The sequence below is a fragment of the Notolepis coatsorum genome (genome assembly GCF_963971535.1).
Source record: "Notolepis coatsorum genome assembly, chromosome: 3".
Lineage (NCBI taxonomy): Eukaryota > Metazoa > Chordata > Actinopteri > Aulopiformes > Paralepididae > Notolepis > Notolepis coatsorum.
In genome coordinates, this window is record NC_140167.1 from 19,191,010 (window position 1) to 19,217,041 (window position 26,032).

The window sequence follows — 26,032 nt, forward strand, 5'->3', positions numbered from 1 at the left end:
TTCTGCCGTGTGGCAGTGAAAGGGTTAACCGGCTGTCGTGTGGCAGTGAAGGTTAACCTTCTGTGTATTGTCGCAGTGAAAGGGGTTAACCGTTTGATAGCGTGGCAGTGAAAGGGTTCATTGTTGTACTTTCGGCCACATCACAATAAAGGCCTTTTATTTTTGCTATGGAACAGTGTGCCTTGGACATTTTTTTATGTATCTAGAGACGACCAAGATTTTGAACTATTCTACTAAAGGAGACAAACTTAAAAACTCTTAATTGCTTTCGATCCCAACCCGTCCCAAAGAGCACCTGATTCCCGTTGGTATAATTGAGGTCCCGCGAAGCGCTCCCATCCAATATATTGTATTATACCATTATCTTGATTTTGTTAACATTTTAGAAGCCACTGAAATAACATTAGACAGCTTTCAGCTCAATTATCATGAATGATCATCAGCTGCAGCAGCAGGCTGTACAATATTAAACTCATGAGGATGGATGGAGAGGGGCTTCTCTACTGCTTTTGATTGTCTGAATCCAATGCCTTTCCTTTCCATTTACAATACAGTAGCATATTAGCTAGTTTGGTCTCCAGACAATATATGACATTTAGTCAGATATTGGTGGAGGAACTATGAAAGCTACTAGTTGCTACATCTTCACTAGGGACTCGACTACTAATCCAGACCATTTCCATTGCATAGGAATCCAATGGTCCCGGAACGCCGTTTTCTAGTCATTAGTCTGAACACATGTTGCTATGGAAACTGTAAAACTGACCACAAATTATCAACTTTTCAAAGCTAATATTTACGTGCAATAGATGGATTTTGTTTTCAGAAATATGTTTTCCATTGAAAAGCCGCTGTGCGAGTGGGATAATGGACTTCTGGTCTTGGCATTTCGCAGTTCTAAATGACCTTCGCTCTTACACCCAAATTAGGTTTTAATCTAGCGTTGCTAGGATATAAACCTAATTTGGGTGTAAGAGATCACACAAAACATTTTATGGCCTCAAAGTCTGAGCCCCGTCTTGGCGTCTATGGAGCGGTTCCAGAATGTACATCCCGGTTACATCACAGATTTGAAGGTGCACGGATACCGACTGCATGGTCCTGTGGAACAGGAAGAACATACGGCACAACGCTAGGCCCCTCGTTCATTATCCCACATACTCAATCCTGCCGCTGACTATCACCAGTAGATTCTGTGTGGAGAATGAATATTTACCATTTCCCCCCTCTCCATTCACTTCCATGTGTTTTGCAAATGACTTCAAAACATGGAATATGAAGAAAGTCTATATCAATAAACGTCAGAGTGTCAAGAGTTCTATTTTCATTATATTTGCAGAAAATTATGAAAAACGTGTTCACTACTGTAATGTAGGCTAAATTAAATTGGAACCAATGGCAGACAGGGGGAGGTCTGAGCCAGAGACCGGAACATATGCAGACCTGGGAGCTGAACAAATGGAGTGGGATGTCAGATTTCTTGCGTGAGCCCTACCTCACATTGCATTAACCCATTCAGTGCCAACCACGAGATTAGTCGGGTTAACTCGCCATGCGTTGAGTGCCAAGACCCGAGAAAACTCTGGTTTTAATCGTTATTTCTTTTATTAGCAATATCCATTCATTTTTCATCCATCCAGCCTGACGTTATCATTGGGAATGGGTCTGAGCTCGAAAAGGGCAAATACCGCCACCAGGGGAGGAAATTAGGCCACTTTACTGGCCAAATGCTAGTATTTTTTACGTTTGGCTGGTAAAAAAAATCAGATACCCGCCAGTTGGCTGGTAAGCCAAAAAGTTAGTTTCCTCCCCTGCTGGCGAGTATACAAAAAAATAAAACATTCTGCAATCACTGCACTGGCAAACGGTGCGCGTCTTCTGAGTGTTCGCTTTAGTTGACAGTGCCACGAGAGCACTGCACAAGACCACCCGCGGACATATAATGTTTAATAAACGTTTGCGCAGTACTGGCCAACCCGCGGACATATAATAAAAGTCCCGCGGTACTAGGCTAGCCATCAGGAGCACTCGCAAACAGATAACGTTAAACACAGCAGAAGATGGAAAACAGACTGACTGACCAACGGGGAACTGCATCCAACCCTAGTACAACCCTCGAGTATAAGTTACTAAGGACACATTTAAATCACAGAGGTGTAATGTTAGTCTACTGGAACTGTATACAGTGGTTAGCTTCTAGTTAGCGTTTTAGCTATAGCTGCTTGCTAGCTAACGTTAGCCCCGTGTGCTCAAAGCAGCCAGCTAGGTGTATCTGTTTCTGTTATGACTATAATGTTTCCAAAAAAGCACCGGACTACGACGTAAGGTTAGACATTTTATTTCATGCTCAAAAGCCCCTGGCTTGCACATCGCAGTCACGAAAGGGGCTAGCTCAACCAGTGCACTGTGCACAACAGCACACCAACCCAACTGACGTTACCACAACACTTGACGGTACTTCACAGCACTGTCGTAAGACCACCGTGCTGTATTAAAGGCAGTGTGCCTACCCAGATGCATACACAACGCAGCTTGACATACAAAGAAGTAATTATCACAATTAGCGATTTTTTTTGTCTGGTAAAAAATCTGTTTGGCTGGTAAAAAAAATCAGATACTCGCCAGTTGGCTGGTAAGCCAAAAAGTTAGTTTCCTCCCCTGACCGCCACCTATCGTCTCCTGGATGGTATTGCACATCATTGGATTGGATTGGGTGGGACTGTGCATCAGAAAAAAACTCCGCTCCAGTATCAGTTACCACATTCACTGGGGAGGCTCGGAGCAGCTTTCGATTATGTGTTTTGGTGCTATAACGTTGGATCAATAAACGTGATCAATATTTGGAATGGCGATCAGGAATTGGATTAATCTTTTTACAGAACATCTGATGTGAGGTAAGGACTCTATGTTACCAGTCTTGGGTTAATCAGATGTTTTTTTCTCCGTCATGGCAGCGTGTGTGTGTGTACGTAACGTTAGCCGTATCCACTGCATGGATATTAGAATTAGATAATCGATTTTTCAGCCCGCTTCTCTAGCGTGCATAAGTACACATATACTATAGATAAACTAGCGTTTATTTGAAAACGATTAATAAATCAGCCGAAAAACAACAATGTGTTTTGTGTATTCCAGTAAAGGGCTATTATCGCGGAATTTCTCTGGAATTACTAGACATCTCCAAAACTATACTATAAAACGGAAATGTACCAATGAAAAAACAATCCGTTTCGTACATGTTGACTGCAAGCAAGTCATTGATAAGCGAGGGGTGTTTTAGACCCATAGCCATAATTTAAGATATAGTTTAGGCGTTCGCAAATTTCCCCGTCCTCCCATCGACTTCCTTACTGGCACGCTAGCCCTAATATGGTCAAAGGGGCGTGGCTCTGAATGAGTTAAACTTGACCAATATGGCGGCGAAGCGAGTAAGGCAGATTCCGCAGACAATTGTAGGTGTGCACATATGAGATTCTTCAGTGATGCGGTCGTGCTGGACCTCTGTATGCAAACACTGTCTTTCCGTTTGTACAAAAGGTTCGGTCTCATCTAAGGCTGTCAAAGTAACTATGGACAATCATGCGATTAATCAGATTAAATATTTAATCGATTGACAGCCTTAGTCTCATCATGAGTAGCCCTATATCTTTACCTTAAAATATAAACAAATTACTACTGTGCAAATCTCAATAAGAGAGAAATTGATGATTGTTTTTTTTGGCATTTAAAAAAAACACATCTGGTACATTTGTTCTAGGTTTTTTGAGTGAGCTGTGTTTGCCTTGCATGGAATGTTTGGGCAGTGGTTAAGTGCCATCTTGTTGAAAGAAGGTTTCCAAAAAAGTTGGTGAGCAATGGCTCCTAACTGATCATTTGAAAATGGTGAAACACATAGGCCTACCTTTGACACAAAGAAAATTACATAGAATCATATTGCTGTAGTTTGTTTTAGGACATATGATATTTAGACTAGGTCCCCGTAATGAAGGAAGCAAACTAGGGGTCAGACACCCGAGAGGAATGGTGGTGTTGACAGCGGACAGCAGTGGTCGCTAGTTGACTCGGAGTCGTTACGTCAAGGACACTTACATCAAGGCATTTTGACAAGTTGTACTTAAGTGAAATATCCCTTTAACGTTTCTGCAACAGACTAGGGAATCTCCAGACCGGTCTAAGGCTTAGATCAGTCTTAAACTATACGCAGCTGGCTAAGACATGGACCACAAGCTCCATTAGAAACCACAACCCCTGGGCTTCGAGAAAGCCGTGCTACAAAGTTACCAATGAGCCAATAATAACGTTTAAAACTACTGAGCCAAGTTGGTGAAGCTTTGCCCAAATCAGACCCCTGTCTGTCTTCACACGTCGTCTGGAAGATATTCTGCTTTATGATGACAGAACGTTAAGACGTGTTCTTCTGATCGCTGTAACATGCCGCCTTTCCTTTCCAGCAAAAGAAAAAAACACATTCTAATCAAAGTAGCCTATGTGGAACATCAGCAACTTAGATGAGAGTTGCACGTCTGCCTCAGTCAGCACTCTGGGATACACCCGAGAGCAGCACGTTCTCTTCTCTAAGCTTTTTGGCTTGTATACCCCCCTCCCTCTAAAGATTTTCTTTCTGCCAAGTACCCCCTTGACCAACCGTTTTCATTCTGACAGTTTCCAAATCAACAGACAAAGGCCCTTTGCCCCGAGCTACATTGCTTGTGATGGAAATATACATTTTAGATTCCTTGTCATAACGTCGGAACATTGCATATTCACTCTCGATTCCTGTGATACAGCACCCCCTCCAAATAAATCTTGTATTCCCTTGTATCCCTCCCTAGGGTGTACACCACAGACCCCCGTTTGCTCTAGAGGTTGTTGTTTTTTTGCCTTTCCCTCTCACTTTACCGACTGCTCCTTTGCTCCGGCAGTTAATTTACCCAACACAGCAAAGGCCACAGCTCCCAGCCCACTGTGTTTTGACCAAGTAGAGGCAAACCACTGATCTGTGGAGCAGCAGCTAGTCTGTATGGCCTGATATGGCCCTCGGAGCTAGGCAGAGTCAGGCAGCCAGACCATGGGCACCGCTGCAGCCCTGGCAGGGGAAGGGGGGGTTGGATGATGGCAGGAGGAACATTTTGTTGACTGGGTTAAACAACATACAGTGGTAGTAGCAGCAACAGCAGTATTGATGCCATCAGAGACCTTTCAAAAGGGAGACTAACCGAGTCGTTCTCACTTACTGCAACGTGTCTAAGGTCGCTTTCACACAGGGGCTGTTTGGTCCGGATTATCGGACCAGAATTCGATAGTCCGGTTTTTCGGGTTTGTGTGAATGCGGTCGAACTCGGTCCGCCGGACCAAACAGGCGAACTCTGGTCCGCCTGAAAACGTAGGTCTCGGTTCGCTTCATCGGACCAAACACGAAACAAATATAGGAAGTGCTTATTATTACCACTGCTCGCAGCATTCAATGCAAAACAAGCACACTGCATCTATCTATCTATCTATCTATCTATCTATCTAACTGTGCATCTTGGGAAGAAGGAAGAAAAAACGCGGTTTATTATATTGTTATTATTATATATAACAACATGGTGTACAAGTTGTTTAGCGAGAGGATGGTGGTAATCGGCTTCAATAGAACAACTCGCCTCCGCTGATCTGGAGTCAGACAGAGCTCGCAGTCCACACACAGACACACACACGCGCACGCACACACACGGGCTCGCAGCCACACACACATTTCCACTGTCCAATAGACGAGCGCCCTTTTCGACCGCGTGACATTGTTCAGATAGTTTGGTGCACCTGACAGATTGCTATGTGAAAGCAGGCGAACCAAATGAAGAATGCAACAATGTTGCAACTTCACCACCAGAACCGCACAGAGTCCACCAAAACTATATGTGAAAGCGACCTTAAGGCCTCTACATGCTACAGCAACTTCAAAGCAACTGCACCACAACATCGACAAAGCAACGGTGTTGTAGACTCTGCCTTTATGCTTCTGCAACATCGACGCGCAAAGTTAGTTTAACTAAAGTTAGTTTAGGTTCGTGTTAACGTTAGATAATGTACAAAATAAACGTATTTCCGGTGCTTTTAGACGTCGCTCTTTTATTTTGAAATCCCCCGACCGTAAGTGTTATAGTGTCTGTTGCTAGCAGCTTAACTTCTGTCGCCCGTTTCTGCGCTTTTCGAGCTAACGTTACCGTAACGTCATTAGTTTCCAATGGAGAGGAGAGAAAGACCTCGGCTCATGCAGCTCAAACTACCTGTTGGAATAAATTAATTGATTGATGTTTAACTTGTCCCCGTGTGTGTCCAGTCATTTCGACTAGCAAACGTCGTATTTAACGTTACCTCAGGATACCATTGTATTTAGTTGGTTAGCTATGTAGCTAATGTGGATAGCATTTTGTATAGCATCAATGCTAGCTGGCTGGCTACAGCTTTATTTACTAAATTATGGAGGCTTTTTAATCGTCAAGGTAAGAGAGGATTTGTCATGATCAACTGAAGGCGTATGCTATGGAACAATATGTGCTTGGGTTTTCAGAAAAAGGCCAGCTATGACGCTAATTATTTAGCTAATATTGATAGCATAGCTTGCTGGCTACAACAATGGCGGATGGTATTCATCGCTGCGGGACCAATATTATTCTATGACAGCCCCGCCCCCATTCACTACCAACCAATCACTGCTACGCAATATCAACGCAACGGCTGTTTAGGTTAGATTTGGGGGACATGTACGCAACGTCCTCGCAACACAGTCTACAAGACCCTCTAAAACAACCGCGTTGAAATCGCGCCGATGTTGTGTTGCAGTTGCTTTCAAGTTGCTGTAGCATGTAGAGGCCTTTAGTCCTACACAAGCAGTATTGGCTGGCTTACTGCCCCCAATTCTGTGTGTATTCTGAACACTGATGCTTTTTTGACCTGTAGACCCAGTGCAAATCAAGACCAGCGATCTCAGTGTTAACAACAGTGCTCATGTAAAAGTCCCTCCCACTTAGGTGACGTGACAGGAAGCGTTACATCCATCAACCTATAAATCCACAATCTAAAAGAAAAAAAGGGACCAGCAGGTTGCAAGACCAGGTGTTGATTGGATTTTAAAATGACTCGAAATAAGAGCGTTCGGAAGTTCTACTGTGAACAGGCACTGAGTGGAGCATCTCAGTAGTGTCTCAGTAGTGTCTCAATAGAGCGCCTCAATAGAGCCTGCTCTCTTTCAGACGGAGCGCTTGGGGACCGTGGCTGCTGAGGTGTGTGGCGCACATTGGGAAAAAATAACACAAGCTGTGACCGTTAGGTTTGTCTAAACGTGTCAGTTTGGCAGGTAACCAACTACTGTTCCTAGGTTCTTGTCTAGTCCAAGAATCACACCGGCCGGCTGGCAAAATAGTAAAAAATAAAAAATGGCTGCCAATGTTTGGAAACCTCTAGATAATGTGTGGACCCAAAAGACACTCCAGTTTCCTCTCATGCCTTTCAAGTCCATTTACCGTTTGCTTTTGGAGGCAGCAAAAAAAAAGTCTTCCCAAGTGCAGCTGAAATTTACAACGCATCTCCTCAACAAGCACTAATATGTTGGAATGCGGGGTAGCGAATGACACGACTCCCACCACCTTCCACTAAAGGAGTGGAGAGCAGGGTTAGTAAAACACTGAAAGACCCGAGTTAGTATCGCAATTGACCCCATCTCAAACCCTGCCCCGTTTTATTTATTTGGTTTTGCGGACAGTGGCAAGGATCAAGAAAAGAGGGCGGGTTTGAGATGGGGTCTATTCTATTTCTTTTGCAATACAGTACAGATTCTCAAAAACACACAATTGATTAGAGAATCAATCGTATTGCGTAGTGCTAGGTTCCAGCTAGGGCTGTCCTCCTCGACTAAAGAACTTATTAGTGAAGGACTTTGTTGACTAATCGATTAGTTGATTTAAATCAGGAAAGCAAATGTGCAATAAAGTAAAAACACCTCTTTAAATCCTATACTTAGCAGAGATGTGCTTATAATTTGTCAGCAAATAAAAATCAACCAATACAAATTCCTGGTGGACAAAGAAACATAGTAATTAATCAACTACAAGTGGGCAGCCTTTGTTCCCAGACAGTATTATAATCTTGTATCGCCAGTGTTCAACATACAACCTAACGATGTAAACAGTGCAGCAGCAACCATCTTAGCCAGAGCAGTTTCATAACGATATACTACAACAACAAAATCACTATATGCTGCACTGCTTTTAGCACTGTGATATATTAAACCATGATTCTGACCAAAGCGCATGGCCCTAGTGGAAAGAGAGTGGCTGCCGATTGTCACCATCTGACTCCTTCTGATATAACTGAAGGGCCGTGGCGGTAGAACGGCGACAGAAGGATGGTCTCCTCTTGCGCCGAGATGTCGGCAGGGAGGCAGCTCACAGGGGGGTAAGGAACACTAGAGGATAATAGGAGTCCGTGGCATCTCAGAGGCTGAGTAGCGGCTGTGTTTAACAAAGCCTATTAAGACCTGGACTAATCCCGCCTTACACGTCCTTATCCGGGCTCTCACTGACAGCCCTAACTCACTTAGGATAGGCCATTTACAGCATGACTGATCGCAGCTCCCCCTCCATCTCTCACATGCACAATTTTCAAGATACTTTTCCACAGAGTTTCTCCGCCATCGCAATCAAGGATATGACCGTCAGTGTCAAGTCGTCGGAGAACAGCGACGTGTATATTATACCGTCTCGCTAAGCTGTCCCAGTTGTCTCGTCACCCGGTGACAAAGTCGGTAAAGGTAGTTGTCGCCTTGTCGGTTGAAGGGTATTGTGATTGACAACCTGAATCACTAAATATCCTTATTATAACATTTCCATTAAGCTAGGCCGGTCCTTCTGGAAATGTCTAACCACTCGAGTATAATTTCCAATACACCAAAAGGGGAGATTTTCAGAGCAATGAAATGCCTGGCTATTTTATGAAGGAATAACATGCTTTTTATTTTTTTCTTCCATTGCTCAGATCAAGAGCTAGGTAGACTACAAGAGAATGGGGAGGGATGCACTGCGCACAGTTACACATCCTTGTGGCAGATTTTTTTCCTGAAGTTGCTATGAGCAAATCATTTATTATTCAGTTTTTGTTCACTTTTCACACTCTGCTATATATTAAGGCTGAGTGAGTGATGTGGATAAATAAATATCACAATATTTAGATAAGACTTCAAATCGATAAATATATCTGCTTAGTATGCAAAATCACATGTTAGATGAGCCAATTGATGTTCACATTATCACGGTATCAAACTGAAAACCATTTGTGGTTTACATTCTCAAATATTAAATTCTTTGCATTGGGAAAAAAAATCTAACTTAGGCTAATATATTCTTTCCTTGACATCCAAATTGTTTTTTTTATATTGTGAATCATGATACATTACACAATATAAAAAAACAGAGAAAACGATAAAACTATAAATAGCAATATATTGCCCAGACCTGATTATAGGCATTATTAGGCAATAGGAGTATTCATATGATCATTCTGTTTGAATACTGTATACTTGGTTTGATTTGTAGGATAATCATATCAATTGTGAAAAATGGGAATACGCTTTTATTTCTTTCAAGCTAAATATATATATATATATACACACACGTTATATAACAGAATAGAAAATGTTACATCTATAGCATCAGCATGGCTATGGTGTGGCCTACTTCTAGAGCAGAGGTGGTCTGCAGGGAAATGAATGGAGATCCACACATGTCAAATAACCTGCTGCTGCTTTTAGTGGGCAAGAAACGGGAGCAAACGTTTTGAAACAGAGGCAACCTAGATAAGAATTGTCCTCAAAAACAGATAACTACCTTTACAGAGACAATTTGTCAACTTAGCTGCGAGTTCAAAGGATGGTGGGCTGTACAGTACACACATCATGTGCATCCAATTGATAGTAGAGTAGTCCCCATTACAAACTCCTGCATGAATACTAGCTCTGTGTGCTCATTGAACTATGAATCAATGCAGCACAGGCCTGCTTATTCAACAACACACACCTGCCCACAAGCTAGAAGCTACACAAGTGGCAGTTCACTGGATTCCAAGCTCAAAGAAAAAACATATTCCTCCTGTATCCCTGAAGGTTTTTTTTTTATTTTGACACTGGATAGACTTGATCAAATCTTCCAAAGGATAAAAGGGATGACTATCAAAATATAGCCAGCCAGTTTGGACAAGACACCACTGCAAAGATTGCAGAGCTTCATCTTGCCAAGTTATGCAACATGGTGAAGAAAAAACAACCAGAAACTCTAACAGTGCAAGGCTGCCCATACTGCCAATGATATACTGGCCTTTATTCTGCAGCTAGTGTGACCATCTTATCATCCCACCCAATGGAACTATGATCCACCACCATGTTAGACGGCGTGAAGCTAGTAGCAATATCATCAGGGCAGTTTACACTTAGTTTGTCAACTGGTTTAGCTGGGATAACGTTAGCTATTATTAGCCAACGTCATTGATCATCAACCTGGACGTGTTAATAACGTGTGATTACTGACATTAATGACAGTGTGGTTAAAACGTAGATGTCATCAGGCGAGCTGTTGTCCACACTCACCAACACAATACACTAGAAATGGATTCAGAATGGCTGGCTAACCCAACAAATATATATATTGGCTAGCAAGCCAGCTAACTTAGCTTTAGCCAAATCAGCCATGAGGCAAAGAAGGGTGACCAGCCAGCCAGGCACTTTATGAAACATTATGACATAATAATTGCAACTAGACCACTAAACGTTAGCCAGCTAGCTAACCTTAACTAGTAGTCACCTAGCATGTTAGCTATAGCTAGCTGGGTCCAGAAGAAGAAGGCCCGGGCAACATGGTTACTTTTCAATCATGACGACATAGAATTATTAAAACAGCAAAAAGCAAGATGTGTGATAAGAATTAGCAAAAAACATTATACCGAGTAGGAGTAGCTTCAGCTCTCTCCTCGAGTCCCGCTTGTCTCGGCGGAGTTGCTTGTCAATTTCTGCATTGATTCGTTTCGACTCCTTCGCCTCTTCGCTCAGGCAGCAAGCCATCATGGACTCCAGAGTCATCCCCTCCTCTCTCTCTGGTTCTGGTGGCAGCAGCCCGGTGGTTCAGACGCGGGACCCGACACACTGTCCACGGTGTTCAGTATCCACCGAAATCCCCGATCCTCGCTTCTTCTTGGGATTCTCCGGGGGGCGAGGAGGCGAGGCGGCGGGCGGTGCGAGGGGGCTGGCTGGCCGGGTGGGTGGGGTTGGGGGAGGGGAGCTCGGGGCCTCGCTGTCAGGTTGTCCCCCCAGCCGGGGAGGAGGAGGGTAGATCTGCAGCCGAGAGACACTGCGACTCACCCGGGTGTTGTTGGTTCAAATCACGGGGGGAGACTCGCGGACACACAGCCGGGCGGGGAGTCGAGAGACACGGCGGGCCTCCTCTCCCGAGATGCTCCGTCCACCAGTGTCTTAATAATAGAGCTAGTTTAATTATTGCAAAAGCCCGATAGCTAACGTTATTATAGCCGGGCTAGTGTTATTATTATCCTTTTGGTCGCGGTCACTTCGTTTTAGTCCAATTCTAGCTTCTTCAGGAAAATCCCCGTCTCTCTAACAGAAAATCAGTACAAACTGCAGCGTCGCGACGACATCCAAAGCGGGCAGAAGAGCAGAGTCTCCCCGACGTCAGCTAATAAACGAGGAATACTAGATAACTAGATGTGTTGCACTATAACCTCAGCTGCCTGCCTATCGACGCTACAAAAAAATGCGTCCTCGGGTTTTTCCGTCCCACTCGATGAGCTAAACGTTGTTACATTAATGTCCGCGTCGGTGGTTGAGTTGGGAGGAACGGAGCAGCAGAGCTCAGCCAGACAGACGGTCCCCAGCAGCTAACGCGGTGTTCAGCTAGTCAGCCTCGGCTCCTCCACGACGCCTCCTCCGCAGATCTGTGTCACAGCAGCCCGCAGTGATTGAAGCAGCAGCGGCTGGAAAACAGGCTCCTGGTGACGGGATGTGTTTGTCCGCCGAGCTGCTAAAGAGCTGGACAGCTGTCCATCATCATCATCATCACACATTCCATATCATTATTAATATATAAACACAATATTTTTTGGTCTTGCTCGAAAAATATATCTTTGTGATATCAAGTGACTACCTGGTAAAAATAAAGGTTAAATAATTTGTGGTTTTTTTTTACATTCTCAAATATGATTTTTTTTGCATTGGAAAAAAAATCTAACTTTTAGGCTAATATATTCTTTACTTAATTAATGTAGACATCCAAATTGTGTATTATGATTCACAATATAAAAAAACAGAGAAAACAAAACGATAAAACTATAACTAGCAATAATAGCTAAAAAGCTGGACAGCTGTCCATCACACATTCCATATCATTATAAATATATATATAAATACAATATTTTTTTGACAGGAATAAATGACTAAAAGAGAAAAAAAATGCGTGTTGTCGACCCCGACGGCTTTCAGTAAAAAATATATATGACCGTTGGTACAATAAACTGGACACACTACACTAGTTTGATGCCAAGGCGGTGCTAGGCAACACGTTGATTGACAGACAGGGTACAGCAGCTCGAGACATGTTTTGGGACAAACCAATTGAATGAACGAGGCGCGTGCTGGGGGCGGGCTCTCTGAGAACTCATGCTAGGTCGATGATGACTCGATGAGGATGATAGCCCAAAAATCTTTATGAAATATAGGTTGGAGGCGCCCGTGACTGTAATTTTCGCATCACACGACAGGATGCACAAGGCCCGGCGTTGAAAATCAGCCAGTGACATCAGAGAGACATAATGTTAACGTGTTCATTAACACTCACTGTAGCTATACAATGTGTTTTTATTGATTTTGTCGAGCTCGACGCTATCCCACTGAACGGTAGTACAGACGTTCTGGTGATATCCATTTTGAAGTAACTAGTCGTAATATTTTATTTATTTATTTTGTATAATACATTTGCATTATTCAGAAGACACAGCCACAATAAATGCAAGCAGCAGACCACCACAACCTAGGATGGCTTAGAGTAGACGACAGAGTACAGCAACTTGCAATGAGCCTGGTCTACAAGATACACTACACGACCAAGGTACCCATGTACATGTCAAAATACTTCCCAAAGGTCAGTGAATACCATGATCACAACACCAGAGGGAGCTCCACAAATCATGTTAAACCCAGATTCGGCTCAAACAAGGGACTAAACACGTTTAGCAATTATGCCACATCAATGTGGAACGCCCTACCCAAAGCTGTAAAGGAATGTGAATCACTACCCACTTTCAAAACCACTCTCAAGGAGCACCTACGGGAGACTGCAATTCGAAACTGGCCCCTGTAAATGTCATAACCCAACCCCCTCCAATGTACAGTAATTTACCTAACTAGTATGGTTTTGTCAATATTCCAATGTACAGTTTTGCTTGTTTGTACAGTGTCCCCCCCCCCCCCAACCCCCTCCAATGTAAATTACCTAGTATGGTTGTCAATATCCCAATGTACAGTTTTGCTTGTACAGTGTTTCCCCCCCCAACCCCTCCCTACCCAACCCCCCCTCCACACAACCCCACCCAACCTCCTCCAATGTACAGTTTTTACGTCAAATGTATATACTCCCTTTTCTGGACTCTTTTTGTATCACAAACAGTACTGTATTTGCAAATCTGATATGTCATAAATGTATAGATATAGCAGTACTGTCTATCTGTATGTCCTGATGAATTGAAAATGGGGGACCCTGATGTAAACAAGACGAAAGTCTTTCTCTGGTCTGCATCCCCTTAACAATTGTGTGTATTGAGCTGTACTGTATTGTACCCATTCTGCAATCTGTTAATAAAGTTTTCAATCAATCAATCAATCAATCAATCAATAGAAGTCTATGGCAGCATATGTACTGTAATACCAGTGACATCTAGTGGCCATATTGTATAATTGCATGTCACAACCTTAGTAAAACGCACATTGGTCCGCCAAATTGGTCAAAAACACACAGCATGCATTCAATAGGTCGATATGCAATATGCTCAACGTTGTTATTCAAGATTGTACACACTTTACACACAATTCCACTTTACGCAAGCTTGCTTTATGCAACTGTACTGTGACAAAATGGCAATCAATATAATCAGGAAAGTCAATCAACGAACAAGATTCTAAATGAAAACTTTATTTAACAGATTGCAGAATGGGTACAATACAGTACGGCCGTGGACCGCGGAACCGGTATGGCCAGTAGGGCCGCGGCCCTACCAACTTTTGGGGTGTACATTTTTTTCTTTTTCTTTTTTTTTTATTTAAATTTTTTTTCTTTTTTTGCTCTGCGCAGTTTTGGCGCCCTATATATCGGCAACCATTATTTTTACATAAAAAATATTCTAACATAAGGGAAAATGAGCCAAAAATCTAAAACGGTCGGTCGATCTGAGCCTCAGCTTTAGGTGTTCACAGTCTTTCTTTCTTCTTAATTTTCTTTGAAAGCAAATTTGCACATTCTTTTATTGTTTGTTATTGTTATTATTATTATTGTGTGTTAGCTAAGTTGTTTATTTGTTTTAATTCTTTAGTGTGCACTTTACATTTATTCTTAGCTCTTGTTCTTGCTTGTAAAAAATAAAGGTGCAGTACTTTACTGTATAACTGTTAACCCTTTCACTGCCACACGACGGAGGGTTAACCCTTTATTATCACACAACCGACGGTCGTGAAAGGGTTAACCTTCTGTGTATTGTCGCAGGGGGGGGGGGGCGCAGTGGTGAACCTTGCCTAGGGCGCCAAATGTGCTAGGTCCGCCCCTGGGTGTATCAAACTCAAACATTATGTAAACATTAATAATAATAATAATAATAATAATAATAATAATAATAATAATAATAATAATAATAATAATAATAATAATAATAATAACAACATTAATTAACATTGTCAAATGTATATCAGCAAATACATTTACGTCGTGCAGTGTGCAGTGTGAGTGCTGCAGGGATCTATCAAAGTCCAATCAACGAGATGACCCCGCTGTTCTTGCAGGTACAAAACGGATACAGGGAGAAGGTACATCTCAGAGAAATCGGTCTGTTCATTCCAAGTGGTTCAAGGACCACAGATGGCTAACGTTTTGCCAAACAAGAGCAAAACTGTTCTGTACACAATGTCATCTTTGGACAATGAAAGGACTCGGTTCTGGTTTAAGCAAAACCAACGAGAATGCATTTTCAGTGCTTGGATTTCAAAATTGGAAAAACGCTGTACATGCCTTTAAAAAACACGAGAGTAGCAAATACCACAGAGAGGCCATGGACTACCACCAGGTACACGTTTCCTACCAACGCCCTACCAACTTTTGGAGTGTAATTTTTTTTAAATTAATTAATTAATTAATTACTTACTTACTTACTTAATTGGCCATACCTATTCCAAATGCGCAATACACACAATTGTTAAGGGGATGCAGACCAGAGAAAGACGTTTGTCTTGTTTACATCAGGGTCCCCCATTTTCAATTCATAGTGACATTTATGACATACATGACATCATGACATTTATGGCATAGGGACATACATGACATACAGATATATAGTACTGTTACATTTGTGACATATATGATATGCAAATATACAGTACTGTTACCCATAGATCCTGACAGAGTCGGTACCGGATCTAGTAAATTTCGCAGAGTAAATTTTACTCAAACTGAGTCCATTTGAGCCCAAGTGAGTACAATTTTACTCAGTTTGAGTAAAATGTACTCAGTTTGAGTAAAATCTACTCAGTGAAATGTATACCTTGAAGACTCTAACAGGAGCACTCATTCAAGGGTACTACGACTATGCTTGCACCTCATGGTACCAAATACTTCCCAAAGGTCAGTGAATTCCACGACCACAACACCAGAGGGAGTTCCACAAATCATGTTCAACCCAGATTTGGCTCAAACAAGGGATTAAACACGTTTCGCAATTATGCCACAACAATGTGGAACGCCCTACCCAAAGCTGTAAAGGAATGTGAATCCCTACCCTCCTTCAAAACCGGTAGGGATTCACATTCCTTTACAGCTTTGGGTAGGGCGTGGCTGCCATTAGAAACTGGCCCCGGTAAATGTCCAAAGTTTTCAATCAATCAATCAATACTATCATGGGTATCTGGCACTCTAAAATGAGATTGAGGAAATTATATAGGTTTATAAGCACACCATGTGTGCGTATGTCAGACCTGGGTCAAATAGTAATAGTAAATAAATGTCCGGATTAAGAGCGATGTGCTCGAAAAACACATTCCCCCCCATGGTATAAATACATTGATTGCAGCAGGGTGCAGACTCTACCTCTCTGTCAAATCATATTTTGGGTGAATGAATAATGCTGACTTTGTAATTGTACAAACTTGCTTCACCAATAAAAACTTGTTTAAAAAAAAAATCATATTTTGTAAATAATTCTGACTGTGTGTGTTAACCTAAGTATGGTACCAATGGGCACCTTTTCCAAGGAGCAAAAAATGCACGCAGGAAAGAAGTTTAGGAGGATGATCTGTGAGAATGGTTGGAAATGCCCATTTCTACTTTGAATTCCAAGTTGCACATGTGCTCCTTTTTCTGCTTAAAATAAAGGATCCCAACTGGGCTACACGATGACCATCAACCAACAGGAGGGATACAAGCAGGTGTTGTCAACCTCAATGAAGCAATTATCCATACTTCCACTCAGAACACCAAGTGGTTAAATAAATGGTAAATGGAATGCATTTATATAGCGCTTTTATCCAAAGCACTTTACAACATATGCCTCACTCACTCACACATTCACACACCAATGGCAGAGAAGACCATGCAAGGTGCCAACCTGCTCATCAGAAGCAGTTAAAAGAACACGCCAACATTTTGGAAAATTAGCTTACCAACTTCTCCAGAGAGAGACAAAAAGATAGATACCATATTTCTCTCTGTGCGTTCAGTAGAAAGCCATCTGGCTGCACGTTAGCCTACCTTAGCACAATGAATGGAAGCGGACATGGCCGGTTAGCCTAGGCATTGTTCAACTAACACCTATCCCGAAGGCTAACCGGCCATGTCTGCTTCTTAACCCCTAGGTGCAGGAATCTACCCCCTGAGCCGTCACCCCAGATTATTACAAGGGATTGAAAAAGTCAAGTCCCATGAGCTCAAGTTAGGAGGCATTTATTTCCAGGAGCATTATGCTACTAAATGGTAGCCCTATACCCCCCCTGCCACACCAGATGGGTTTATTAATACAAATGAGTGCCAGGATGTTTAGAGTAGACTATTGTGTTCAATTTACTTCACACTATTTGAATTGTCCCGATGCAGTAAATCTGAACTGGTACTCCCAAGCAGGTTAAAACAAGACACCAAGAAGTGTTCACTAATGCTATCTGACCTAGGTCTAGTGTGTGAATGGAGGAGGAAATCTATCAGGAGATCTCAGGTCAGGTCATAAGAGCCATGCAGGTCCTTCTTTGGCTGCAGCCAGTACGTCACCGGTGCTGCTGCCCTGATTGGTACATTCTCTGGTTGAACCTCCAACCAGGCCAAATAGGAACCTATTACAAGGCAAAGTCTACTTATACCGATCAGGTTGGCCCTTAGTAATGTCCTTCTCTGAAATCAGTCAAGACTGAAGTACCTTAAGTTCTGACTGAATAATAATAATAATGAATTCAGTCTCGAATATCAGGACATGACAAACAGAAAACTGAAGAAAACCAGAGACCACAAACTTGTCTTTCAAATCGACCTTGTAATAATAATATCCAAGACACAAAAACAACATTATAGAAACATTTACCGAAATTGTCATTAACAAACTATGTACATGGCACTGGGCTGTACCGACAAGACTTGAGACATGTAATATATTACTGATCGTGGAACTTCAGAACTTCTCTCAGCATTTCAACACATCCAGTCATCAGTTTCTGTGAAAACCCCCACAATGTTATTTATTCCCGCTGCTGAAAATTTCCTGCTGCTGAAAATAATCACAGAAGAGCGGTCGGACATCTTCCTCCTGGGGCTGGTCAGCGCCGGGAGGAGGGCCCTGGCTGTGGCCTGGCTGAGGGCTCTCTCCCTGGGCCGCCTCCTCCTGCCACTCAGGCTTGAAGACATCCCCGTTGGACTCGCACAGGTTGTGCAGGATGCAGCAGGCGAGGATCATGGTGGGTATGACGTCCAGCCCGCAGTCGTTCCTCTTGCTGAGGCACTGCCAGCGCGCCCTCAGCCTCAGCAACGCCTCCTTTGCCACGCACCGCGCCCTGGCGAACTGCCGGTTAAACACCTGCTGTGGCTCCGTCAGCGCCACTCCACCGGATCCCTTCCCTTTGTCCTCGGGATAGGCCTTCATCAGCCAACTCTGGAGGGGATACGCCGCCTCTCCCAGCAGGACGTACCTGGGGACGAGACAGTCGGCTAACGTTATTGCCTATATTTATTTACCATTACCCTGCCCATACCTGTACCTCCCCTCCCCTCCCCCCTCCCGCCATGACAAATGTCCACCCAAGGGGATCAATAAAGGAATATCGTATCTTATCTTAATGGATATTAGGGGGGGAAAGCCGATGACAAGACTACTGGCAATTAAAGACGACAATCGTGATTCGTGATCGTGGCAGTTAATGTGTAATATTGTCATTCTTACACACATACAGATCGGTGCTAATCCGTACACCTTTAGGGTAGGGATGCAATGATCCGACTTTTTCAGTCCCGATACGATACAGATACCTGGGCTTGTTCTCCATTAGAGACAGTTAATGTGTAAAAAAAAAATGCAGCGAATCAAGTCACTTTGCTTTGATTTCTGGCACGTTAGACGTGTTTCTTGGTATCGGAGATCTGCAATTCTCAGATACTGATATTCTATTTTAGCCTGTTATCAGACCAATATCGGTGCATCCCTACTTTATGGCTTATTCAGATCTAATCGGACAATGCGGCACCTCACCACAGGGTGGTGCGTTGGAGTGGACGGGCCTTTCGTGTGACATCATGCTGTGTGCTTTTAAACCCTCCGCCTCAATCCCTCATCCTCCGCTGTGATCGATTGGCCACCACGGCGTGGGGAGGGAGGGCTTGCGTCCGGCAAAAGTCGACTCGAGTTCTATTTTCTCATGGAACGCTGCTCTGTTTCTGAATGAGCTCAAATGTATATTTCCAAATGTGTTATTTTTCATAATTCCTGCAGCTGGTTAAGTAAAAAATAGCCAAATAATGTTGTGATATTAAACAAATACCTTGCATGCATAATTCAGGTGACAGTAGCCTAGACAGTAACACAATTAATTACGTGAATTGGAAATCATTAAATATTTCATAAAAAAATTTGTCCACATATATAATCTCTCTTACATTGCGATGCAGCTGGATTCGGGAGATCATGAGATTCTGTGGCACAAACCATCTGGCAGATCAGGTTATACTGTATAATCTCCCCTTTACCCAAAACGTTTTTAATTAATCAGGCTTTGTATGGTGGATATGTGTTGCCAGATTAGATTGTTTAATCTCCTTCATGGACTACGTTTAATTATTCCTGCACATCCTGGCAACCCAGAATGAACGTACACCTCCTGCCTGTGCGCAGCCAGCCTCAGACAAAACTACCAACTACCACACCTTTACAAAAAAACTCAAGACCTGGCTATTAACCCTTTGGAGGCCAACCCCGAGATTTCTCGGGTTAACTCGCCATGCTCTGGGCGCCAAGACATCTCGGGTTTTAATCAATATTTCTTTTATTAGCTATATCCATTCATTTTTCATCCATCCAGCCTGACGTTATCATTGGGAATGGGTCTGAGCTCGCAAAGGGCAAATACCGCCGCCTAACGTCTCCCGGATGGTATTGCACATCATTGGAATCCTTCTGGCTGGGGCTGTGCATCACTCTAAGAAGTCCGGTCCAGGTTTTCCTTCTTGGGCATGCAGTATCGTTATAACACATTGACTGGGGACACTTGGAGCAGCGTGGATTATGTGTTTTGGATATATATAACGTTTTTGCAGGACATCAGATGTGAGGTAAGGACTTTATGTTACGAATCTTGGGTTAATCAGATGTTCCTTTCACCGCAATCGGAGCGTGTGCGTGTGTGTGTGAGGTTTGCTCTGACCAAAGTACGGAGAAGCGATTTTTCAGACCCCGCTTCTGTTCGCCCATGATGACACATATAATATCGATAATCTAGCGTTTATTTGAAAACGATTCATAAATCAAGTGACAAATGGCACAATCTTTTTTTATTTTTTATTATCCGTTTCCTCCTTTTTTCCGTTTTTCTCCCATCCCAATGTTTACCGTACTTTTCGCACTATAAGCCGCACCTGAATATAAGCCGCAGCAGCTAAATTGAATGATGTGTACATATATAAACCGCACTGGACTATAAACCGCAGGTGTTTTAATGTTTAATTACCATATGTAATTAGCATTGGGACACAATACTGTCGGACAAATAACAAGAATTAACTCATTTACAAGTTGTATTAAGTTTAGCAAATAAGGGAACAGATAAATAACATTTCAATGCAGTCAAAAAAGCAATATTTAGATTTTTACATTTTCGGGTTTGGTCACGTCAAGTCACATATAAGCCGCACCGTTATATAAGCCGCAGGGTCGAAAAATGGGGGTAGTCGTTATGCCAATTCCCAATCCCCTTCCTGGTCGTTGCGCACTCTACCCCCTACCGTCGGTCCGGGAGGGCGGAGACTATCACATGCTTCCTCCGACACATGTGTACCCAGCCCACCGCTTCTTTTCACCTGGCAGCGCGGACTCTCACTGAGAGAGTGTAACGTGTGGAAGGTCACACTACCTCTCTTAGATCCTTCCCTTGCTGTGCAGGCGCCCCACCCTCTAACACTGCCAATTGTGTTAGTATGGACGGTCGGCCAACCCGGAAGCACCACAGCTGGATTCGATCCCACTGTCTCTGTGGTGCTAGACAGACGCTTAGTCCGCTGCACTACCCGGCCGCCCTAAATGGCACGATTTCTAACTAAATACATTGAAGTTCAATTTGCTGGAGTTTATTGAGATGAGACAGAACGCTCTAGAAATATATTCATCACGGTATAAAACGGAAATGTATGTATGAACAAATTATCTGTTTCGTGCATGTTGACTGGAAGCAACTCATTAACGATCACTGTGTTATTTAGATCTATTGCTATTATAATTGATATATTTTAAGCACTCGCAAATAAGTCCTATCCTACATTGGATAAAGCACTGGCACTGAAGGGCCATCAGCGCCCTCTGCTGTTGGCGCCGGAAGTGTTAACAAATCAAACATGTGACCACTTTTAATCAGTTCATTGTGTATTTTATTATTGCTATTATGTTGGATTGTGTTGTAAATATTGTGTTTTACTTTGAATGCTTCTGTTTTAGGTGTATGGTTTTATAGCATCTTGCCAAAAGGACTACAGTTGCAAATTAGCCAGCTGGCTAAAACTGGCACATTTACAGTTAATGTCGATAAATCCTTTTTAAATAAACTGAAACTGAAAAAGGAACGAGGACGAAACGACCAACATTTAAGAAATATCCCTGCAAGTTTGAAGCCCTTTTTTTTAGCATAACGTTGGCAGGTATGGGATTCAAAATGATGTCCAAAACTGGTGGTTGTCATCCACTCATGTATTATTTTCAGTTTGTATCTGTTTTTATGTTCCCCCACGCCCCCTCCTCTTCCCCAAGCATAGCTGTCTATTACTGAGACATTACAGGCATGCTGGTAATTGAGAATGTGTTATACAAGGTATTTGTATGCCTGTACCGTCTTAATTTTGTACTTATAAAAACAATAAGTTGAAGTTGGTGTACTTGACAAAGTGCAGTGTGAAAGCTACCCGAACCAAATGAGAAAAAATGCAACAATGTTGCAACTTCACCCTTAGATTGCACCGAATCTACAGGTGTGTATACGCTTTAACGATACCTGAGTGGTTTCCCCATGAAGTCAGGGGGCAGGGCAGGCGACAGCCCCCCTTCCGAGGCAGTCGCCCACAGTGTAGAGTTCTGTAAGATGTCGGCTGGGTCTGTCCCACCTGGGAAACTGGCGCAGACGTCCCAGAACTGCCCGGAACCATTTACCACCACCTGAGTTACCACAAAGACAGGGAACGAGAAGGAAGAGTCCATGTTAGCCGACAGATGATTCTGATGAATCATCGCAAGTCAATTTAAACGTATTTAAAGACTGATCTGTACATTAACACTTTAAGTGCCAGAAAACGCTTTCCAGCGTCCTTCCCGGCCATGCTCAAGTTGCCGAAGGACGCTTTACAGCGTCTTTAATATCAATATTTCAAAAATCTGTGATCGGATTCATATTTCCCCTCCGCTGGCCTGAGATCCACCAGGAGGACCCACTGAGCTCTCTGGCGGTTCAGGAGCGCCATCTGGTGGCCGATCGGCGCAATCGCCAAACAGGAAGTGCTGTGGAGGTTGTGCTGTTCGGCCATATTACTTCCGGGCACTCGGTTTGGCTCCCGGCACTCTGGCTCGTCACAATACATAGCGATCCATTGCCAATAACTCGATAAACAACATGATTTGGACGTATATACCATTATACAACCTGGAAATGGACCGGGTAAATCGACATCCCATAATGGTAAAATTTCTACTCTACGCTGATCGCCCAACGGCGCGAGGAGACTGGGGTGAGTTTTAGCGTGTAGTATTACCGTCTTTGATTCTAACTGCTATGATCAACATTTTACCCACATTAGATGATTGGTATAACGCTGCCCACGGAATTATAAACGGCCCCTCGCCCATCCGGTCAACATCAGATGACATGTAGTAACTTCTAGAAGTACGTCTAGTTGGAATTTTTTATATCGCGCCGATTGCCATCAAGCTGTATTGCATCATCAATATAATGCATTTGGGGCTATAGATCACGTTCTGGAGAAAGCTGCAGAAAGAGATGAAAACATACTTATACATTAGACCATACTTTAGTATGAATATGTGAATGAAAAAGTTTAACGTTGCTTCACCCTGAACAATACATATAGGACTTTGAATGGGCGCTAATAATGGCAATCTAGCAATATGATTTAAAAAGTTATAGCCCTGCAAAGAAGGGGAACTTATCCATGTTAAATATAGCTGGCAATCCAGTCATTTTCCGGATTTCTGGCCGGCACCCAAAGTGTTAATAGTTCCAAGGCGGCAGCGGTTGTGTACTTTTTCCACACTAGGTGATGACTAGATCTACTACAACTTAAGATTGTTTGTAAGATATTCCTTTATCGATCCCCTTGGGGAAATGTGGGCGTCATAGCAGGGGGGGGCATGGTAATAGTAGAAAGACGTGAATATAGGCAATCAAATTTGATCCGAATATAAGAAATAAAGAAAATAAACAGTCAGTGTAAACAATATAATTAACTCTGAATAGAAGAATATGAAAAGTAGACAGTGTAATCAAAGGTGCAGATGAGGGTCTGTATGCCCCATCAGTTTTATTATACGTGACAATAAATATGGGCAATAAAGAATTTGAATCTGAATATATACTATGAGTAAGTAAAGTAAACAGTATAGTATACACAGGTGCAGTATACACAAGGTACCCTAACTGGCATGATATACGTCATACATTATACGTTGTACTTGTAGTCCATGCAGGTTAGGTGGTAAGAGTCAGACATGCTTAGTGATCAGAAGTTCCTAGTAGATCGCAAGTTCTGCCGCCGTTAGTTAGTTAGTTAGGTCTCCGGTCCCTGTCCACGGTTGTGGAGCCTGACGGGGTATTCGTCTGTGTTATTATGGCTGTTTAAAAAATATACTGTATGAGAATCAAGGGGTTTCGCGAGCGTAGGAGGTTATGTTCCCGCCCTCTTTTCGGATTGAAGCAACAGCCGTGTGATTGGAGGGTCACGGAAAGAGGGTGGGGCTCGAGATAGGTTGATTGTGCCTATAATATCGGCTGTTGCCAATGCCAGCGTGTCAGTGCAACCCTACGAATGGAAATAAAATGTAAACCGAACACTTAATTGCATCTGTATAAAAGTAACGTTTTACGTCCGCTCACCTGAGAGAGCTCGGAGAGCCAGCCGGCGGGGTTAGCGTAGTCGGACGCGTTTGCGGACGGCGTGAGGATGGCGGTGTGGAGGGTCGCCACGACAGCCACGCAGTGAGGGAAGCCCCACTTGTACAGGAAGAGGTGGGCGGAGTCCTCGATCTCCCAGTCGACCGGGGGCCGCAGGAACACCGGCCTGAAGACGCCCACGATGGCGTGGCACATATCCCGGACGCAGCGGCACACCGTGGACTTGCCCACGCCGAACAGGCGGCTGATGGTGCGGTACTCCACGTTGGACGCCAGGCGCCACAGGGCCACGGCCACGCGCTTCTCCAGCGGCAGGGCCAGGCGGAAGCTGGTGTCCCGGCGGGCGAGACGCGGCCGCAGGTTGTCGCACAGGAAGACGAAAGTCTCCCGGCTCATGCGGAACTTGTCCAGCCAATCGGAGGGCTGGAACTCCCTCATCACCACGCGCTCCCACCAATCGGTGCTCCGGGTGTTGGTCCAGGGTCGGGTGTGGATGTCGGAGCGCATACCTCCTCCTACTATCATCATCTGTGGGAGGAAGGAAGGAAGGAAGGAAGACATGACGCTGTGATTTAGCAAACGGGTGGTTTGGAAGTTGTAGCTGTTGTAAATTGTGATTTGGTGATGAGATCATACAACACGTTTTTGTTGTGATGCTGTAAGTGTGAAGGGGTGAATGAATGAATGAATGAATGAATGAATGAATGAATGAATGAATGAATGAATGAATGAATGAAAACTTTATTTAACAGATTGCAGAATGGGTACAATACAGTACGGCTCAATACACACAATTGTTCAGGGTCCCCCATTTTCAATTCATAGTGAATTGGGTCAAAACTATGTTATGTTTGTCTATTGTAATTTGTGTGTGTGAGAGAGAGAGAGAGAGAGAGAGAGAGAGAGAGAGAAAGAGAGAATTCTCCACCTGATTAGAAACCCAAACACACACAAATTCATACACACACAGAGAGAGAGAGAGAGAGAGAGAGAGAGAGAGAGAGAGAGAGAGAGAGAGAGAGAGAATACTGTATGTCTAGATGAGAGAGAAAGAGAGAAGGGGGAGATTAAATGTAGCCATGAAGGCCGAATTTCCATTATTTTCACAGTAAATTAACTAGTGTTTAGTTACCATGAGCATCCTCCTCTGTCTCTGGAAGAAGTGCTGCCTTTGACGGATTCGCGTTTGAACCTCAATACGTCTCTGACTGTTCGCGTTGTTTATATCTCTTCTGCGCTTCATTAACATGTAAGTCATTACAAACATTAGAGACCGAGTCCTGTCCTCTTCTTCCATTTTAACACTTCAACCGAGAGAGAACAGAAACGAGACATGTGTTGTGCTGTGCATCATAATAATGCTGAGCACTTTAACTTCCGTCAACTGGCGTTCTTCTTGTTTGTGACCGACGTGCAGTGATCACAAAGTATACTGCTGCCACCTAGCGGCGCAAATGGATTATTCTGGTGTTCTAATCACAAGTAAAGTGCTGCCACCTGGCGGCTGTACTTGATTAGTCTAGTAGTAGTCTCTGCAGTGGTTCTCAAACATTGCAATTTTGTTATGACTGTGTGTGTACCCTCATTTGTTTGAATTTGTCCCAGGGAGTAAAATACGATTTAGTCCAGGATTCCATAACTGTTCTATCTCTCACCTACAATTTACTGATCAGAAGTCCTTATATGTTCTCGTGGTAACTCGTATTGAATTAAATCATTGTGATATTAAAATATTATTTTTGACTGGGGACCCCCTGGACCCGATGGTGTAGTGGCTGTATGTGGGTCTGGTCAGGGCGCATATTAGAACTCTTCAGTCAGCACCCAGAATGAGTTGCAGGCCTGTCTAAGGTGGGTCCCCAAGAGCAATGTGTCCAAGCAGAG

General features: G+C 43.3%; 2 protein-coding genes across 3 annotated transcripts in view; both read right to left on the reverse strand.

The window, feature by feature from the left end:
• gna11b (guanine nucleotide binding protein (G protein), alpha 11b (Gq class)) overlaps positions 1-11,901 on the reverse strand; it is a 71,607-nt gene extending 59,706 nt beyond the window's left edge. For both annotated transcript variants that reach the window (XM_084309860.1, XM_084309861.1), the window contains exon 1: positions 10,972-11,901. In XM_084309860.1, coding sequence (XP_084165986.1) covers positions 10,972-11,107 — 136 coding nt within the window. In that variant the 5' untranslated portion in view covers positions 11,108-11,901. The remainder of the gene's footprint in view (positions 1-10,971) is intronic.
• A 5,903-nt stretch (positions 11,902-17,804) lies between these two features.
• Positions 17,805-25,514, reverse strand: LOC311225295 (uncharacterized protein). The gene is made up of 4 exons (XM_084310515.1): positions 25,281-25,514; positions 24,131-24,676; positions 22,022-22,182; positions 17,805-18,463 (listed from the first exon to the last, which is right to left on the reverse strand). Exons 1-4 carry the CDS (start codon positions 25,443-25,445, stop codon positions 18,013-18,015), a joined length of 1,323 nt encoding a protein of 440 aa, XP_084166641.1. The 5' UTR covers positions 25,446-25,514; the 3' UTR covers positions 17,805-18,012.
• Between the last annotated feature and the right edge of the window lie 518 nt (positions 25,515-26,032).